Source organism: Elgaria multicarinata, chromosome 10, assembly GCF_023053635.1.
Source record: "Elgaria multicarinata webbii isolate HBS135686 ecotype San Diego chromosome 10, rElgMul1.1.pri, whole genome shotgun sequence".
Classification (NCBI taxonomy): domain Eukaryota; kingdom Metazoa; phylum Chordata; class Lepidosauria; order Squamata; family Anguidae; genus Elgaria; species Elgaria multicarinata.
Window position 1 is genome coordinate 56,977,922 of NC_086180.1, and position 20,950 is coordinate 56,998,871.

The 20,950-nt window shown below is 43.2% G+C and overlaps 1 protein-coding gene, 1 long non-coding RNA gene and 1 other non-coding gene across 4 annotated transcripts in view; 2 read left to right on the forward strand and 1 right to left on the reverse strand.

The window, feature by feature from the left end:
• USP46 (ubiquitin specific peptidase 46) overlaps positions 1-4,475 on the reverse strand; it is a 48,480-nt gene extending 44,005 nt beyond the window's left edge. For both annotated transcript variants that reach the window (XM_063136311.1, XM_063136310.1), the window contains exon 1: positions 3,804-4,475. In XM_063136311.1, the coding sequence (XP_062992381.1) occupies positions 3,804-3,839 (36 nt within the window). In that variant the 5' untranslated portion in view covers positions 3,840-4,475. The remainder of the gene's footprint in view (positions 1-3,803) is intronic.
• Positions 4,476-13,654: 9,179 nt separating this feature from the next.
• Positions 13,655-20,475, forward strand: LOC134404851 (uncharacterized). The gene is made up of 5 exons (XR_010025906.1): positions 13,655-13,849; positions 15,592-15,716; positions 17,402-17,477; positions 18,656-18,850; positions 19,136-20,475. It is a non-coding gene; the product is annotated as an uncharacterized LOC134404851 (long non-coding RNA).
• LOC134405225 (small nucleolar RNA SNORA26) lies at positions 17,055-17,172 on the forward strand. Its single transcript, XR_010025951.1, has one exon. It is a non-coding gene; the product is annotated as a small nucleolar RNA SNORA26 (small nucleolar RNA).
• Positions 20,476-20,950: the final 475 nt, after the last annotated feature.

The following is a 20,950-nucleotide window of genomic DNA, read 5'->3' on the forward strand; positions in this document are numbered from 1 at the left end:
TGTACCACATATTTTTGGTGAATATGCAGATCAGCCCTAAGGCATACACAACACCAAATCGAGGAGTAGGTACCAGACTGAACCAGTCTTCCCTGATCTGGTGTCTTCCAGATCAGCCCCAGCCAGCATAGCCAATAGTTGGGAATACTGGGAATTGTAGCCACCAGGTTGGGAAAGCCTGAGCTAGAAGCTCCCCTAGCAATTTGTCAGGCACCTCAGCGGAGAGAGCCACTGCTGATGTGGAGAAACAGCAGGCCCTTCTCCCAACAGCACACTCACTGTTCCAGTTCTCATAGCCTTGGTCCAGCTATCCCCAACTTGGAGACCTCCAGATGTGTTGGACAGCAACTACCATGGGAGTTGTAGTCCAACACATCTGGAGGTTGGAGAAGGTCTGCCTCCAGGTTCTGAATGGAAAGGTTCTGTGTGCTACTATTTCTCATCCTTACAACAGGGACTGAGTAAACTCAACCACTGCACTTTTGGTGCAACCTTACCAAAGTAGGAAGGAGCTGGAGAGCCAGCATATAAAACTGAGAGATCATAGTTTGTCCCACTTCTCCAAGCTCAGAGCATTTTTATACGTAAGGCTTAAATCAGCTTCTCTGCAAATCAGCATGCATTAAAACTTGCATTGGGGATAATGTTCATGCCGGATTTCCCTTCTGCATCCTGCCCTGCCCTTGTAACATTAAAGACTGATACAAATGCACAAGAAAAGAGAGAGTGAGTGAGTAAGAGAGAGTCAAAACCTCTTTTCAAGGTGATGGGTAGAAATGGCTTCAGGATCTCACTATGCCCAGCAGGGTTCTGTGAGACCACACACTGTTGCTCTTAGCCAATTCTCACATTAACTTTTTGTCACCATTGTTTGGTTGCAGGCTGACTTCTTCACTTCCCCACACAAAATAAACCTTGGAAACACAATGCATGGAAGCCAGGGGGTTAAAGACCAGTGAAGTCTGGAATTCCAAAAATAATTTCCAGAGATCGCAAATCTGTCCACCAGTGAGTGTTGTCAAGCTGGTGTAGCACACTAGTAAAGAGAATGTGCTCAGTGCCGCAACAATCCCTCTCTGGATGGCCACACTCTCAGGCCCCCATTCCAATTTGTCATATGAGGATCATTATAACATCCTGACTTACAAGGTGGTTGTAACTTCCAGAAACATAGCCCTGTTAAGCCTGTGACATTCTGTGCACATTCTGCTGGCAGACAGTCAGGGTTGGCTGCAACCTGGAGTTACAAGCCTCTGATGTAAGGATTACAGAGTGTGAAGAATATTGAGCATATTAGAAGTATTATCATTATACTTCCCACGTTTTTTCACTATATGCAGATGTAATTCTCATTCACACAACTACCAGAATAGGGAAAGGTCACATGTAAAAACAGAAGAAGAGGCCTACCTAGTCCAGCATTCCGTTCCCATAGTGGCGAACCAGATGCCTATGAAAAGCTCACAAGGAGGACATGAGTGTAACAGAACCCTCCCACTCATGTTTTCCAGCCACTAGTGTACATAGGCATTCTGCCTCTGATACTGGAGGTAGCATACGGCCTTCATGTCTAGTAGCCATTGATATGAGTGAGTTGGTCTTGAGCATATCTGTGGCTGCTTCTAGCACTACCAATGAGAAGACATTATGCAGCTATTCTGTCTTTTTCTCCTTTACGGATTTACTGTAGTATGAAGAAAAGACAGAAGAAGTGGTGGGAAAACACAAGAGGGTTACAAGTGGAAAACAACGACGTCCATGAAGGAGGCAGGCTGATGGAGCAATAAAAGCTTAATCTGGAAGTACCGTGTGTGTGTGTGTAGGGGTGTGTATGTTGTTATATTAATTCAGGGTTGAAGGCCCAAAACTTGTCCTACTAGTGTGTCTGGAATAGTTTAAAAAGTAAGGATAAGGAAACCTGTCCAGTACGCTGACAGCATGTACAATCTCTGTTGTGGAAGTGAAATAACTACTACTACAATAAGAGCAACAGCAATAAAATAAAAAGCTAAAGCATGTACGAAATAAAGACCATTTCAAAGCCCACATTTTCAGAAGTGGGTCACTGAACACCCTAATTAGGTACTTAAATATGTCACCTTCCCTCAAATCACTTACATGTACACCTTTTGACTTCAAAGGTCCTCCAGCAGATCAAATAACTCAAGGAGGATTATAGACCCTGGTTGTTTGTGCCAATGCATGCGACACTAACCAAGGTTGGTGCAACATCATATTTTATGATATTGTGCCCTTGCAGTCATTGATGCACTCCATCCTAAACACTCACATACTGTTACAGCAAATCAGAGCATACATCTATCATTCCCCAACATGGAGACCGCCACATGTTTTGGGCTACAATCCCAAACCATTCGCCATGATGGTTGGGGTTGATGGGAATTGTAATCCAAAAAATCTGGATGACACCATCATGGAGCAGGAATGGATAGGTGCACACAGAGCTGGTCAATTCCACAACAGACCCTGTGACCTTTCTCTGCTTACTACTCCACTATAAGACTCCTCGTCCCAGTGCAAAAGAGCTCCAACCTTTCCCACTATTGGTGCCACCCCCTAAAAGACATTATTCCATTTCTCCACTCTAAAAGCTCCATCCCACGAGCATTTTATTGCACGCTCATTACTGGGCACTCACGGAGTTTGCTCAGGTCCCTCACATGATGTTGTCTGCCTCCCGCGCGCCTTCTGCCCCTTCTGGCCTTCCTTGCGCGACAAAAAAAATCCTCATTAAGTCCGATGTATTTTTAAACCTGGAATTGCTGCTCTCTCCTGCTGCGTGCAGGAGAAGCAGCGCCATTAGAACAGCGGACTCAGTGGGCCTCATGCTCGTTGTGTACTTCCTCTTTTGAAAGAGGAAGGAACTTGAGGAAGGAAAACACAGGCGGAGAAGCGAGGTAGGGAGCGTGTCAACCCCCAGTGTGATGGAACTTCCTGACAAATTGGGCTTTTTATCAATTAACCAGTCTGACCCAAAGGACAAGTGGTGGGAATTACTTTAGAAAAATCTTGACCTGCTGGAGCAAGAAGTTTAAAACCAAGATGAACACTTCATACCTAAATTAATTAAAATCTTGGCAAACATCACTGAAAAAAGAATAAACTTGGTCAAAGCTGTATCTTGCGCTCCTGATCTAAACAGTCGGGTAGACTGAAGGCTGTATCTTACTTTACCCACAGAAGCCTAAGGAATTATAATTTGAATCAGCTACTTTTGCTTCCTCAAAGAGCACTTCCCAGTTTGAAATCACATGTTTACCTCTGGACCTGCCTAACATTTTTGCATATTAAAGAATCCCATCCCTGGTATCCAAAATCCATTTATCCAGACCTCAGGTTCATCCACACCTAACAACACAGTGCTGATATGCTTCTGTGAAAAAAACTTCCATTTCTCTCCAAGGGATCAAATGTCCCCTGTATTCCCAGACCTCCTCAGTCGCTTCCCCTCTTCAAACCCGTAGCCTGATCTAGGCATAATTCCTCTGAAGTCAGCCCCACCCCCGCCCCTATTGAGCGGGCCTAACTCCCAGGTAAGCGTGAACAGGACTGTAGTCTGAAACTCTGACAACGGAGGGCTGCTTTGAAAGCGGATTCTGGGAAGAAGGTGCCTTGTTTTCCTCCACATTTGCCATTCCCCCTAATCCTCTATACGGGGGCGGGGCAGCCGAGGGTTAGGGTCTCCCTTTTCCTTCTCCTCCACCCCCAACACCCCCTCGCACGCGAACTCCCCCGCTTGAAGCCCCCTCCCCAAACAGGTCAGGCAGGCCAAAAGTACTCACCATATTACAAATGGAGGCGATGTTTCTGACAGTCATGAGTCTAAAGGTTGCAGTGATCCCACACCGCCATCTTTATAAGGTGAAAACCGAAATGGTCATGGTTGGAGGATTGGGAAGAGGCCGCGGCTGGGGGGCGGGAAGGGATAGCAGGAGTGGGGTTGCGGGGGGAAGAGAGAGAGGGAGAGAAACGAAAGCTTTGACGGGGCTCTTGGGATTGGAACGAGGGAGCTGCGGCGCGGGAGGAGGAGACGGATCAGCTTCTCGGTTCCTCCAGCAATGCACGATCAGAGAGGAGGCAGAGAGGCACAGCGAGGGCATCCACTCCCTCCCAGCTCTGTTGCTGCCTGTTCTGCTTCTCCCAGACCAGACCGGGAGCCGGGAGGGGGGCGGCGGCGGCGGCGGCTGACGATCCTATCAGCAGCACCGCAACGGCAGCGGGAGCATTTCTGGAGCTGTGTTTATTTGCTTAGCACACAAAACACAGACCCGGCCGAGAGATCTGAACGTATCAGCAGCGCCTCGGTGATTTCCGCCAGCCGGGACAAGACTAATCTCCGTCTCCCCCTTTTCCTTCCTCCTCCTCCTCCCGCTCCTCCTCCTCCTCCTCCTGCTTCTCCTTCCCCCGCGGCGGGTGCAGTGGCTCCTCTTCCCTTCTCTCCATTGCAGTGCGGCGCCCGGCGATCAACTTTGACAGCGACCGAGAAAGGGAAGGTCAATCCTGATTAGTGGCGGCGCCACGAGCCAACCACCGGCTCCCATCTCGGGTGGGGGCCCGCCCAACCGCCAATCCCGGGGCGAGGTAGGCGAAAGGCGGTCCGAGACACTAGGGCAGCCTTAGGGGTCAAGTGGCGCCGAAGACGGCGACGGAGGCGCTCTGTGTTGTTTGCCTTTGCCTGTCAGGGAATTCGCCCTTACGCACTTTAGGACTTAAGAGTAGTATTGGATGCAACTCAGCCAGGCAATGCCTCCGCTTCACATTTCCACGGCGCTCAGAACTGCAACATGTTCACACATGCATGCATCAAGTGATCACTTGATGCGTGCAGACGTGGAAGTGTTGCAGTTTCGGTTTTTGGACCGGAGAAAATATTTCTCAATCGGAGCGTGGAATTTCCAAAATCCCTCGCCTTCCCCGTCAAGCAAAGGTTTAACCACGAAATCCGCCCGCTCATTCTGCTGCCAGCCAGCTGTACAAGAATCAAGTGTGAGGGGAAAACGAAGCGACACCTAGGGATAGATGTAAACAAGGTATTTGCTAGTAGCAAAGCATCAGCTTTCCCGCTGACACGGATGCCAATCAGCACGGCCGAAATGGTCCATGTGGCAAAGCCGTCTCCTTAGCATGAATAGACATACTGAGAGCCCCTCAGCAGAGGCACAGGGCAGGGCTTTATTCTTCACAGAGAGCCCCCCTCCCCCCTCATCCTGAAGGTGGTGCTTCCATACAGACTAGAGATCTGGCTCTTTTTTACTTTCTAGAACCAGGCATAGCCCATCCACCCCATTCCTCCAGGGATCCATCACACCAGTGATTTATCACACACCCACCATGCCTGGTATTCGGTTTTGCAGCCTGGTACTCACATGACGTTGTCCACATCCTGCACTCATTCCGCCTCTTCCCCTCCATGTTTTGTTTCTTTTTGGAGTGGGGAAAGTCTGGATTATTTTCCCTCCCTGTGAAATAAATGCGCTCCTCCCTCCTGTGTATTGCTGTCATTGTGTTCTATCCAACCATTCCGTTCTTTGTTGGGGGCGTGTGTGTCTAAGGGCCGTCTCCCTAACAAAAGAGGAGAGCATGGCAGTTCTCCACTCAACCATGAAGGGGGAGGGGGAGAGGTCCCATTTAACTCTAGGTTCTTATTCCTGAGTAGGCATGACCAGGGGTACATTTTCACCTTAAAAGAAATGTGGAAAATGCACCCTCCTTGCCCGCAACGCCATCATTTTTAAAGATAAAGAGATGAAACTTGGGAACTTGAGAGCTCTTAATTAGAGCTTTCAGCATGCCAAGTTTGAATCAGATCAGTTCATCCCTTCATTTTTTAGGAATTTTTTAATCCCCCCAAGCCCTTTTCCTAATAGTGCACCAGTGCGAAGGATCAATTTCCTTTCCTTTGATCATTTCCTTCCTTATGAAGTTCAATTCTGTTACCTATGGCCTGAATAGAGATAGTGAGTTTTTATTGTATTGTGGGTGTTAATTAGCTTACCAATGCCAGAACATTTGGGTTATCACCAATACTGCTTTGAGAGTGGCCACTACATTTAACATAATTTTCACGGTCTGTACATATGGCATTTAATTTTCCTCTTTCCCCAATATTGTCCAATATTTTTCCAGACTTTCCTCACTATTGTTTAGAATAGCTCTTCGCTATAGATTGGTAAGGTGGTACCTCACAACACTGCTTATTGAATGAGATGTCTTCTTGCATCTGTCTTGAAGGATTCCCTGTACATGCACAGGCGTTCCGATTTAACAGCATGGTTATCACTAATGCCAAGCAATGTTTGTTAAATTGTTGACTTTTAAAAAATGTAACAAAATGGGCCCACAAGAGCTTAAGCCGCAATATGTTTGTTAGTCTTCTTAGGCGCCACAAGACTCTGTTGATTTAGCTGCAGCGGACTAACTCTGGAAAACAAGTAAAGATAAAAGCAGCAGGATCATCAGAGCAAATCACATAGACATTTTTCTTTTTAAATAGTTGTTAAAGAAATGCTGGAAAAGCAAGAAATGCTAGTTTTAAAAAGAGTATCAGGAGGATAAGAACAGCGAACAATTGCTCCCATTGTACCCCTTTAGAACAAACAAGCAGCCCGTGTTTCCTTTCTGTTGTAAGACAAAAAGACCTATTTATAACACAACCGTTCTTATATAATTTTATTGAAAGGTCAGAAGAAACTCACTACATTTCCTTTTAGTAGCCTGCTGATCATTTGGCTGCAAACATTACCAGCCAAAATGTTACCAGCGAAGTTCCACTTCATTGTGGGTGTGAGGTAAATGCCCAAAGGCCCTACGACTACTTAGCCTAGCACATCTTGCTCTGAATCCCTCTACATTTCAAGCTAGAAAATGTTGCCCTCAGCCTGTCTTTCCCTGTCCCTTACAATGCTAGCTGAACCACAGCATGGCCCCAGGGATCAGGGACACAGTCAGAGGAATTCTAATAGGCCAAGAGCAGACAGAGTGGAATGTGACAAATCAGAAATAGCAGACCCTGTGGGGTTAAGGGTGGAGCTTGTCAAAAACTGGCTTTTACTGGTTTATCAATCCTCAGTGTTGGGTACCTGACAATAAATAAAATACTCTATAATTGGCAACTGTACTGGCAGTGCATTCATGCAAGCCTGAACTCTGGAACTTTTTTTTTTTTTTTAAAGAAATTATGCACTGAACTCATCCTCCTAAAGACCAACCTATGTACATAGTCTATATTTATTAAGTGGATCCTTTTGATGGTACTCTGTACCTGCCCATACCCATCCATTTTCACCTCTGATAATCAAGAAAGGTACACAGTGATCCCCTTAGTCATAAATAGACTGTAAGGGGATTAAAACTAGTATTTATTTGTTTTTACGGTGAGGGGGGAATTGCCAGGAGATTTTTTTTGTCTAGGAATTTGAGCGTCAGCAGCCTCACAGTGCCTGTCCAAGTTCATCAGACCAAACAAGCTGTCACCAAATACATAAAGTAGGTCAACATTTTATGCTGATAGCAAGTTATGGCTTTCATTCATATCTAGATTATTTATAGCAGTTTTTACCATCAGACCAATTCTCCATAAATGGCCCATGGAGTGTGATTATCTTATAATAAAGCCATTCTTTCTCCCACCTTGCTGCTTAATTACATTTCATGAAGTTGTATTCCCTATGCAAATCAGTACCTTTGTAGAGAGAGTCACAATGAGACTGCCTTTGTATGCAGAGCTCAGCAATCTGTGTGCGCACAATATTTGTCTTTATTACAGCTATGAGTTCTAATAACTCATTAAAAGAAAGTTCCCCACCTTCCGTGGTGTAAAAGCTTGAATAAGCTTCTGTGCATCTGTGACCTAATCATTTGGTAATATACTCAGTGCATGACATGAATTATACTAGCCCAGGAGTAATTTAAATAGGGAAAGTGCTACATAAAATATGAAACCTTTCCATGAGCATATGTTCTCTCCTTGCTGCCTCACCCCAGTTGCTAAAACATACAATTTACTAGAGAGGGAAAGATGCATTTCTGTTTTTTAAGTTATCTTTTTTAAAGGGCTTAGACCAAAAATAGGCAGCCTGGTCCATTCCAGATGTTTAGGATTAAAAGTTGTTGCCTTCATATGTCCTTCAGACCATAAACAGACAGGCCGCCTTCAATTGGAGGGGTTTTCTCCCTCGCAAGAAAGTTTTTGAGGATGAATATTCTATAATTGACGGTTTAACCTGTTATGGCGTTTGTTCCGAGGAAGCTTGAGCAGCGAAAATGGGAAATTTATTGCAAAATCCTGTCAACAACTTACAACGCTAGAAAGAACAAAATATAATAAGAACAAACCTTATTTATAATATATCTGTGAATATATGTTTATGTACTGATGTATTGCCAAATGTGTTTAATGTACTAAAGTGTGTTAGTGTGTTTTTGTTGGGCTATATTATAGACTTGCATAGTCTTATAGTAGGAATATCATTCCAATTATTGGTTTATTGCATTATAGTACCCAACACCACTATTGTTTAACAACTATGGGATACATCAGCTTTTTTGTAATTTTTATATAATAATAAATGGGTTTCTTGTTAATCATCTCTCTCCACTAGTGGTTTGGGTAGTTGTGTGTATTCAGGCACCTTATATATATATTAGTCATTTAAAAACTACTGCCTTCTATTTGCTTGTGTCTCCATTGAAAACAGGACACTGGAATAGATGGACATGTGTTCCAATTCAATAGGACTGGTGTCCATAACTCAACTGACTCCAATGCAGTTACTCTGAAGTGAATAGTGTTTGGCTGCTGGCAAACCACTTCCCATGATAAAAGTTGATTGCTTCCTAGTAGTTAGGAGGATGCTCAGTTGATGTTTCATTAATGGGTGATAAAGAAGGTCTTCTTCTGATAGGTGGGATTCCATCCCCGTATCACATTCCCATCTCTAACTGATGGAATGTGATTTGCATCAGAACCTAGCTAAAGGTAGGGGACAGAGGAGCAACAAAAAGCAATGAGTAGTTTAATTGTAGATAGAATGTGGAAGGAAACTGAGAGCTTCCAACCAAGGTTGGCTGGAATTGGTAGTGTAGCCTTTGGGGCTACTCTTTGGCAGATCTTCTGCTCTGTAGAAGTGACCATTTGTCTCCACTAAGCTCAGAAATCCATAAATAAGGCAACTATTGCAAAGGCACCATTAAGTTTACAATGCTTTCTCTTCCAAATTAAACCCTGTGATGGTTTAATTGGAATTCCACACCACCTAGGAAGAGGGGATCATAACAGCAGCTTGAAAATTGCCTTTGAGAAACAAAAATAATTTATGATTCTTGAATTTTGATAACTGAAATGCAAAAAGGTGCTTCTGCATTGTGAAATACACATTGTTTCTGTACACTCTATTACCTCTAATATTTGCCTATGGTAACCTAGAAGTATTAATTGCAGGGCAGATGTATTGTGGAAGTCAAATAGTGGGTTGCTGTGACAGTGTGTGGGCTGGAAAGAGAACATGAGCTATTTTCAGTATTAGGTGGTAAAACCCATATTTATATAGTTGCTGATAAATCCATGCATTAGCAACAATGAGAGGTTCGAAAGTCAAAAGTCAATTCTATTTGTGGATTGTATTAATAACATTTAGCACTTACACCACTCCAGAGTGTTGTGAGTCACAATCCCACTGAAAGCAATGCTTATAGTGGGATTAAGACCCACCAAATCAGATGCGCCCCATTACTCATGCATTGGGCATGCCAGATTCCTGACAACAGTCTTCTTTATGCAGTCCCAAGCAGGCATCCAAAATACATTATTGATTTAATTTTTTCTGTTAGGCTGCCTTCAAGCAGGGCTGCAGCCTCAGGCCTAGGGTGGGTGGGGGGAATCCAGCTCTCCAGGCCTCCAAATCTGGCCTTCTGGGGTTCCCAGAATGCCACCCTTTCCCCCCAGCCACTGATTGTTGAATGATTTCCAGGTTTTGTGCAGTTATTCCCCATTCTAAAAAGCTGGAATGCCTCTACTAATGAATAATTACTGGTAGGAAGAACTTTACACTAAGTTATGCTGATGTTTTGGAATTCTGCCCTGCCTCTTTGCCTTCAGCCCCCACCTCCCACTGAAATGCCACCCCCAAGAGCTTCTCCAAATTGGAATTTGCCCCCAAATGGCTCTGCACCCCTTTAAGGCTTAAAGAATGGAACATTCCTAAGTAGGGTGACCATATGGAAAGGAGGACAGGGCTCCTGTATCTTTAACAAGTGTATAGAAAGGGAATTTCAGCAGGCATCATTTGTAGCACCTGGTGAATTTCCCGCTTCATCACCACAGTTAAAGCTGCAGGAGCCCTGACCTCTTTTGTATCTGATCACTCTAGTATAGCTCCTGCAGCTTTAACAGTGGTGATGAAGAGGGAATTTCACCAGGTGCTGCATGCATACACATGTCAACTGTTGAAATTCCATTTACAACTGTTCTATACAACTGTTAAAGATACAGAGGCCCTGTCCTTCTTTCCATATGGCCACCCTATGCCATCTAGCAAACCAGGAGTCTGCTGAAACAACAAAGAGTCTTGCGACAGACTAACATAGCTGCCCCTGCTGTGGGCATACCTAGTGGGCTATTTTCAGCATGATAATCACAAGACATGGAGGCCTGCTGTACAGCTATCCTGCAAGGGAACTCAGTAGTGTATTATCACTATATTACAGAGGTGGTGGAGGAACATAAGGCTGAGAGATATGGCTTGGCTTGGGGCCCAGTTTACACACATTATATTACAGGCAAATGTGGGCAGCAAAGTTCAAACCATGTCTTAAAAATGAAAAGAAGCCTTGAGATTCTGGGGAGTGGAGGAATGGTGACAGTAGGGAGAAGAAGGAGGAAAAGGAGCTTAACATTTTTCTTGCCAGCCATTTTTCTGCTCAAAATTGCTCTCAGTTAGTCCCCTCTTCTCAGCTTCAGAACTGTATTTTTTACATGTGCAAATGCATCTCTGGAACTCTGCAAGGGAAACATCATCTGAAAGTAGAGCACAGAAATGGCCAGCAGGGAAAAGCTTAAATTACCCCCTATTCCCACTGATACTCTGCTCAGAAATCTAAGTCTACTCCCCCCCCTTTAAAAAAACAAACAAATAATCTTCACTAGCTCTGCAGACCACCTAGCATGATGGCCGAAGCAGGATTTGAACCAAACCTCATCATTGCTCACTTCATCTCTTAGGCTGCAATTCTATGTCCGCTTACCTAGGAGTAAACCCTTTTGAATTCAATGGGATGTACTTCTGAGTTTGACGTGGGTAGTATTGCTTTGTTAGTTTCTTAAACTCTACATTACACTAGCATGATGAAAAGGTACATGCCGATCATCACTCTGGACTCATCATTTAAAAAAACCCAAAAATACTTTTACAGTCCTCCTTTCCTCCAAGGGAGCTTAGGGTGGTGTATGTTGAGTTATCCCATTTTATCCTCACGACAACCATATAAAATAGGTTTAGCTGATTCAGAGGTTCATGGCTGAGTGGGGCTTTGAACTCAGGTATCCCCAGTCCAACACTACCCACACATCATCTGCTACATTGCACCAGCTCTTGTTGGCTTCAAATGTATACAATGACAGACTGGAAAACCATTCCCCAGTGGTTTATGATGGTCTGATGTTATCTGATGTGGTTCCTGAAACTTGGCAGATATAGGTCTTGCAGTACATATCTGGAAGGCTATGGAGCTGTTCACACGACACACTAACTCACCACACTCAATGGTTGAGTGTGGGTTGTATGTTGACCTGTGGGCTGTTCATTGAACCATGGGTTAGCGTGCTGTCTGAATGCAGCCTATTTGAAAACTTCATGAATAAGGTTCTTTAAGGAAGTACATAGTCTGCTTAATCCAGTGGGCACAAAGTGAATTATTACACCATCATCAAAGTTAGGTTTATTTCAGTTTCAAAAGGCTTACACCCTAATTGTTTCAGTGCTTTATTTACTTGTGTATTGGTAAAAAGATTTTTATTCATTAACAAGCTCACCGTAATTGAATATAATATATATGATGTAATATGCATGGACTACTGGGCAATGGACTTGCAGCGTATTGGACGCTCTTAGCTAAGGTTTTAGGACTTATTTCATACTTAGTTAAGTGGAAGTGCAATCTTTGATTTGTATTACTCTAAAGAATAATTGATTTCCTATTTTATTACTTTTATCTTCCTTTGTTATGTTTTTATCTACTTCTGTTATTTTATGGAACTTGCTGTTGAGAAAATAAAATCTTTTTGTTTGTTTGTTTTTTAAAAAAGGAAAAAGAAATTAGTCAAGTATGTAACTCCTGACACAGTCTATGGAATATGATACCAATCAGTCCTGGACTACTCCTGTGAAAATCACAAATATCAGTCACAAAACCAAAAATTCACCCTTCTATATCTAGGCTGCTTTATTAATCAACATAAATATTAGCAATTGCTTAAACCAGACACACATCATATACACACACAGTTACTTGCCTGCAACTGTAACTGCACTCAGTAATGTGCAAACTATTTCAAAGTAACATTCCTGCTTGGCTCTACCCTTCATGTTGTAATTTAACTGTCTGTAATCTCATGGGTAAAAAGCCCACGTAAATGAAATACAATGTTGCTGCTCCCCGATTTGCCATATGGGGGATATTTACAGTGAACTACATGGCATAGCTGCTGTAAACCAGTCTCTCTGCCTCTTTCCATCTCTGGAATATGAGCATAATAATATTGGAGACTTTGCTTCTTCCCTCTTGGAACAATAAGCCTGTTTGGAACAAAAGCCAATTTGGAGAGCTTTAAAAGGGGATTGAATAAATCCCTGGAGGAAAAGGCTATGAAGGGCTACTAGTCCTGATGGCTATGTGCTACCTCAAGTGTCAGAGGAAGTATGCCTATAAGTACAGCAGTAGCTGGGGAACATGGGTGGGAGAGTGCTGTTTCACTCTTGTCCTCGTTTTGGCTACTGGTTGGCTACTGTGTGAACAGAATTCTGGACTAGATGGACCCTTGGTCTGATCCAGTATGATTCTTATGTTAGGATCAACATTACAAGTTTTTTTTTTTTTAAAAAAAAGCTGAACAAACATACAAACACAAACAAACAAACCCTCCCCAGAAAACCTCAGTTTGAAAAAGCTTTAATTCTATCGGAGCTTTTACTTTGGCGTGAAGAAAGGAGAGAAAGATGAAATCCAATGGGTCGAGCAGGCTTCCCCAACCTGGTGCCCTCAAGTTGTTTGGGCTGCCTGCTGGGTGGAAGACGCTGGGAGTTGTACTTCATTACATTTGGAGAGCATCGGGCTGGGGCCGTCTGGTGTAGAGACAAAAGCAATACCCCCGCTTCCGCTTTGCCTGCCCAGGGCTGGATCTTCTGGCAATCCCATCCCATGCCCTCCTACTCTCTCCAGTGAGACGCGCCCTTCTCCTCTCCACGAATTAACTGCGCGGCCAGAACAAGGGATCGCCAGGAGTGGACGGACAGAACATTCTGGGCCCGCCTCCCCTCTCCTCCATTAACCACGCGCCGGGATCTAGTCTCGCGGGATCCGTTTTCTCGCTATATAAACTCACCGAGCGCGCTCGTTCTTTCTTTTCTGACTTGGGTGGTGAGTGTGGCTGTATCGTGCCTGCTGCTGGGCCTACTAAGTGGGGAACCGGCCATTCTCTGGGAAGTGCGGGGAGGGCGAACAGGCGAGAATGGCTATGTCCAAGATGAAACGGGGGGAACGGGAGGAAACGTTTGTAGCTTGCATGGAAAGGAGAGGTGGCCGTAAAACGCAGAGACCCGTCGCTCCTCACACGGTATGCGCACGGTGGGGGTGGGGGGTTAAAATGCGTCCCGTTTCCGTCCGTGTTTTCTTCTGAGCCCCTTACACTTCGCGCGACTAAAGCGACCTGTGCTTTAGAACGTCTAACACAGGGGGGCAGAGCATTCCTCTCACTAAAACCTGGGGCAGGGTTGGCGCTCTCTGCTTTCGGATCCTGTCGTGAGAAACATTACCGTTCATTTGAAGGTCTCAAACGCAAGCCCAACTCCTGGTGCTGGATGCACAAGCTCTTGCCATTATGTTCAAAGATAGTTTGTCCACAATAGATGTCTCCTCAATGTCATAGTCAAAAATCAACAATGTGAAAAGTACCCAACTTTGTTAAATGAAGAGATCTAGGGCAGAATCCTATGCAAATGTAAGACAGAAAAGCCCTAAAACTCGCAGGGTGGCCCTGGATTCTGCTAATCATGCATAGGATGGTGCCCTTAATATTTAATTGTATTGTATTGTATTTTTTATACTTGAACCATACTCTTGATGATAATAATGAGTGAAGAGTGGTAATTCTCTAAGGGCCTTGCATATTGTTCCCATAGAAATAATAGATTGCATGGGTGGCTTTGACAAGTTGACTTGGAGTGCAATCCTATGACCCATAGGCATTGTCTGATGGACTAGGATTGTGGGGATTCCTCCCTCCAAGGTTGGAGACAGCACTCAACCTTGAAAGGGAGAGTCTGAGATCAAACCCCTCACAGCTGGCTGGCCTCCAAGGCTGGAAAAGTGATCTTCCAGAGGATGAAAAGGGGTGTGTGGTGAGGGGAGGACACTGACAAGGCCAGGATGTGAGTTATCCGAAGGCCTTGCCAGCCTGCTTCCCTCCCCCTCAGAAGCTTTCTAGCCCATCTAGTGAAATCTTAAGGATGGGAGGACAAGGAGGTGAAGTGCTGCTCTACTGCTCCTTTCACCCTGCAGCGGGGGGCTTCTGATCACTGAGGGTGTAATTGATAGGTTCTAACATTAAACTGGCTTTGCTGGGGGGCGGGGATACCTTGGCCTGACACCTGAACTTAAGAAACTATTTGGCTTAAATTCTTGGCTATGCAGTAGCATTGGGGAGCAATGAGACATCCATGGCCTTCGCTAGACCTAAGGTTTATCCTGGGGTCATCCCTGTTCATGTAAATGACACACAGGATATCCCAGGAGCAGGCAGGGACAACCCCGGGATAAACCTTAGGTCTAGCTAAGGCCCATGTTTTTCTCCACAATTCTCACTCTCTGAGGTATGGACTGTCTTGCACTGTTTTTAAATTTTGTATACTTTTAATGTTTACCATTTTAAATTGTTGTAAATCGCCCAGAGAGGTTCGGGTGTGGGGCGGTATATAAATGTAATAAAATGAATAAATAATAAATAATCCTAGAGTTGATCTTGATGCTTAAAATGGTTCATTAAGACTTCACAAAGTGCCACAGTCTAACTACTTCATAAAGCATCGGCTATGGGGCCGATGCTTTATTATTTTTATGTAATAAAAATAATAAAACAAAACTAAATCTTTACTATATTAGTATTACCATGGTACTTTCTCAGTAGCAGTTTTAAAAACAATGAGGTGCTGGCGACTTACTGTTGGGTTACAATAATTTATTCTTCAGACTGATCGATCTTTGATACATGTAAGGATAAATTTGTTACAAGATGGCAGGCTTATTATTTTTAGGATATCAATAATAGCTAAAGTTGCCAGTTTTTTTCTCCTGTTTCAGGTATGGTCATGGCTCAGCTTCAAGCCATATCTTGCCTACTTACAAGCATGGCCTTCCATAATGTATTCTGTAGTTGAATAAATTGGAAGTAATGGCTGAATGAAGGCTATCCATTTTGGTAGACGGTAAGATAAGTGATACTTTCCCCTTAAAACACTGTGCAACCCCCCTCTTTTCCTCTACATTGTGCTTAACTAGAATAGCACATTTTGGTACATATATTGGTTATTTGCCATGTCAAAAACCTTTTCTTACACCTTTTTCTGTTGCACCTCCATTTACCCAAAACTCCATTGTCAAAAGTTCAAAACTTGTGGGATCAACCCTTTATATTGGCTGCCCATCCTGTTTTGCATCCACCACCAGCTCCTTCTCCTTTCAAAAGCTTTCCATGTTTCTTCCCCATTACATCCCTGACTATGACTCTCTTCCAGTGCTACCATTCATCCTCTAAATTATTCTACTCCTATTCCATTGCTCCTTTTGCCTGGGACTTCCTTCCTGAACTTGTGTGGTGCTACTACTTTTTCTCTCACTCCAAATCCGCTTTCAAATTCCGCTTCATTTTCCAAGAAGCTGCTGTCCAGGAACCCCTTTCCCAAACTGAAATGAATTCCATGCATGACGTAGGCTGTAAGCTCCTTGAGACAGCAACTTGCAGTGTTTGCCTCTTGCTCTGTGAAGCACTGCTTATTTTGATGGTGCTTTCTAATGATCCACTTAATGCCATGCTTGAGATTACTTGTTTCTGTGCAATATCTTTTGTGCTATACTAAATATTGGGTAACATAAGTTTTGTCTAAAAAGCTTAGGGTGATGTGAGCAAAGTAATAAAATGCTACATAAGGAAATGCAGCTAGATAAGGGAATAGTGAGGCTCCTAGGGGTAGGTGTTGGTTGGCAGATTTTACCCAGTCTCACATAAGTGAGGATTTGTAATGGGATCTGAGGGAGAATTTGAAAAGTGTTGATTGTGGTAATTGACACTATTGAAAAGTGCATTAAAAAGCAAAGATAGCCATGCTGGTCTATGAAGGGAACCCCATCCCCAGTTAAGCAATATGTTTATTAGGATCAATCAGAATTCCCCCAAAATGTGTAAGCTTTCAGGTTCTACTGAATTCTTCATCAGGCTAGATAGATAACCCCCCCACACACAAAAAAATGGGGTTGGGAAGAAATGGAAAAGTCCCCACGTTTGGCCAGGTGTGGAGCCATGAGGTCTGCAGTCTCGATAGATCCAGTCACAAAATGGAAATTGCAGTCAATGAATGGGTCAGTGATAAGTGTTGCAGGTATCTGATTACCCCTAATAATGCATTTTGGGAAAGAGGAGCACTTTGGTCTTCATTTAAGAAAACTCAGTTCAGCTCTTAACTCTGATTTGAATGTGTGAGTCAGTGCTTTGAGTCAAACTATTCAGGAAGGCAGGGTTCTTTTAGTAGCCTTTCCCCTTTTCAGCTTTGCCCTCTTAAGGCTGATGGTGCTTTAAGTGGCCAACACAGAGGGGTAAAGTAGTTCTCCCTTAAACCCAGAGGTGAGGATGGAACTTTCCTCTGGATCCTGTCGGGAGATACAAACTTAACAAAGAAAATGTCTGCTATGATGCATGATAACATTGCTCTAGAATTACTGTGGCTGATGTCAGTGATGTTTAAATTTCTACACAGTATAGCTATTTACTGCAGATATTAATGTTACCCTTGGCTTTTAAAGGACCTAGTAATTGGCTTTTGTACTTCCTTGGGGTTTAGGTGCATATAAACCTTTTGCTGGTGGAAAATAAGATGGGGATATTATTATTTTTAAGCAGATGTCTGGATGCTTATCAAGAGCTTTGAGAAGTGTCACTGACATGACTATTCCTTGAAAAACCAAGCACCTGGGTGAGTACTATGAATAGTTGCAAATGAATGGATTATGGGCGATTCTGTAAAAACTGCAGATGGTAGTGGGGGAACATTTTAGTCATTAGCTTACCTTTCATTGCCAAGTGAAGAGAGGCAGAGTTCTCAACATGTATATTCATCATTATGCTTAAAGCCCCATTGGATCCTTCCCAATAGGTTGTGGGTGTGGAAGGAGTGAACCTTTTCCTAGTAAAACCCTAAAAGCTCATAGAAAAATATTTCAAGTGTGGCTTGGACTAAACAGCTGCCTTCAGTGAGCTGCCTTATTTTAGGCAGCAAGCTAAAGTTTGAATAGCTATTGTACAGTGTTGGCATATTCATGATATAAAAGCAGGCGCTATGCTCAGCAAAACTGTACAAAAAGGTGTGTTAGCCAGCAAACCATCACTAGAGTCTAGCATGTGGAGCCTGTGCTCTCATGGTAAAAGCAGACATTTATATAGGAAGTTCAGCCAGAATGGATTGCTATTTCTATAATGGCTTATTCATTGTTCTAAGTTAAACATTTGCACATCTTGCACAACATAGAATGCCTGGTGCCACATCATTGCATTGCGAATTTCCCTATCACAGTAGTTATTTGCAAATTCAATAATGCAGAGTGCATGCAGGGGAGAGGAGGTGATATGGGTAGAGTTGTGAAAAAAAACCCCACAAAAAAGGAAACATTTGGTGAAAAGCATGGTTTTTCCACCAACACACTATTTTATTTTTTCTGAAAATTAAAAGAAAATCATGAAATATTTTCATTTAGAATGAACAATAAAATATTTAAGGCAGGGTTCCCTTCAGATGTTTGGGGCTACAACTCCCATAATCCTTGATGATTGGCCATGCTGTCTCGGGCTGATGGGAGTTGTAGTACAAAACATCAGGAGGGAACTGGCTTGCCTACCCCTGATTTAAGACTGTTCATATATGACTGCCTGACATTTACTCCTCCCAAATTATTTCTGAAAATGAAGTAATAGGAAGGCTTTTAGGCAAGACTGTATGGTATCACAACATTACAATTCTTGTAGACTGAGGAAAAACGGAGCAGCGTAAATCTCAAATGCAAGAGAGCGGTGCGTTTTTTGCTTACCAGTTTCATGAGAGAAGTAAGAAAGATTTAGTGTTGTGTGGTATTTATTGTTGGCTTCCTCTTGTTTGAGGTTGATGGATCTGGGCCACAAAAGACTGGAAGTGGAGGACTCTGGCAGCGGTATCCATTTATTCCTGTAGAAATTAGAAACGTGGAGCTCATTGTCTTGCTTGCTCAAAAGGCATAGGAGAAGAGAAAGAGCCAGTCTAAAGATTTTGAAGTTCAAAGGAACCTGATTCTGAAAGAAAGTACACTTTATTGAAAGGTAAAGAGCTCAATATTTTGAATTCAGATAAATGTAAACAATATTTTAGCTGCATTAGGTACCCCAAATCATAATTGAATGTCTGCTAATCTGCTGCTTTATAGCAAAATCACACAAACACCCAAGTAGCAGTAAGGTGAGACCTGCAGGGCGGGAAAGTTATGTGCAGTTAACTTTGAGGAAAGCGAGGCCTCTCCTCCGTCCATTACTAATTTTCTACACACTGTAGCTTAGTGTTTACATGCAAGCTAACTACTTTTTTGTTGTTTTGTTTTTCCCCTTCAGCAAAATGGTGAGATCAACTTTTAACATGTGGAAGCATTTACATACTGCAAGATATTCTGAGGGAAAAAAGTGGTTCGCAAATACTGTCAAATGTTAAAGATACAGTATTTCCTATTCCTACTAGGATGACCAAATTCAATTCATCCTTGTCAATATGACACTTCCTAGATACATTACAAAATGTTAAGTGAGGAGGACCAGTGCAGTTTTCGCTACCCAATTTTCTCGATCCAGAAGTCATGCTGCTGCTTCTGTTACATCAGCATCATCACAAACGGTTGGTCGGTCAACATCCTCAAGTAATCTAAGTATTGCAAACATCTTGTATACAAAGCCCTCAATAGCGTCATCTGTATAGGGGATGGCACCTGGAGATCAGGAAAAAATGAACAAGTTCTTGAAAAACTGATGTTCTACTGGAATGCCATTGTCAACAACTGAAATTTTGTATGTTTGAAGCTTTTAAATTGCCAAGTCCATCATTCCATTTGCCCAAGAGAATTTTTTTGAGCAAGCCAGAATATGAATGGGTAGTATAATCCATGCAAGCTAACACCAGCAAAGCACTTGGTCTTGCAGTACTTACCAGATGAATGGACAAATGTGCAAGGAGGAACTCTGTTTGCATGATTACAGTGGCTGGAACAAGCCACTATGGCTTGTTGCAGCTACTACTGCACATGCTGGCCAAATGTCTCTTTATTGCCCACACTGGGCAGCATGGCTTATTTGGGGTGGGCAACAACCCTCAAATATGCAAACAACAGTCCATGGGTTATTTGAGGGTTGCTGCCATACCACCCAGGTTCTGATGATATAACAAGTGCCAGTTTGGGTAATTAGGGAAATGTGGCCAGCACAGACAGTGGCTTGTTTGAACGGAAACTGGGCCTTAGTTTTTTTAATGGAAACATTGAACCAGGAGAGAACAGTCTTACTGCAGAGTATATCAGTTGTAAAATATGTGAAGGCCATAGAGATGGATAGGAGTGGTGAAGCGTTTGCTTTGCTGATTGGCAGTGCAAGTAACGTTAAAGCAGAATTGGAGAACATAATGGATAAATATCCACATATTACTGCAATAAATGATCTCCTTTGGAAGTACTAAAACAATACAAAGAAACTCTTGGAGAAACATTAACAGCTGAGGATCTTAAAGTACCTGGAAATGTAAGAAACACTGCTTGATGAGGATGTCTTCTGGGTTCAGCTGCAAAAGTCCCTGAAGATCCTAAAACCATTTTCTTCTGCAATTGCTGCATCTGAATTGGACAGTGCAGTTTTGCCAGACGTTCTTTACCAAATGGCCAAGATAAAATCAATGTGTATTTGAGAATTTATTTCGGGAGTGTTTAACTTCTTTGAGCCTAAGGGCTGAATTCTACTTTGGAGCTCTTGGAGGGTGGGGGGTGTATTCCAGTGATGGGCAGTACAAATGGGATGGGGGCAAAAAACCGTATTCTTAGCTTAAAAGTTTAGAACCTTTTGTGTGTGTGTTGGGGGGCTATGTCAAAGTCAAGAAACCACCAAATGATTTGGAAGGGGGTGGGGCCCTTGGAGGAGCCCTGGAGGGACAGATTAGGACTGGATTTGGCCTCTGGGCCTAAGGTTCGGTGCCCCTGATCTGTGAGTCCCTCCAGTTAGAAGTACAGAAGAAAATAAAGAGTAAAACTTTATTGAGAAATCGGAAGAATTTTGTTGACAGCCAATTCATGCTGCTGCAAATCCCTTGGACCAAGAGCCTAAGGCAGAAATAAAAGTGATGACAGCACTGCATTTGCCTAGATTACAAAACAAGCAGCACACTTGGGACTT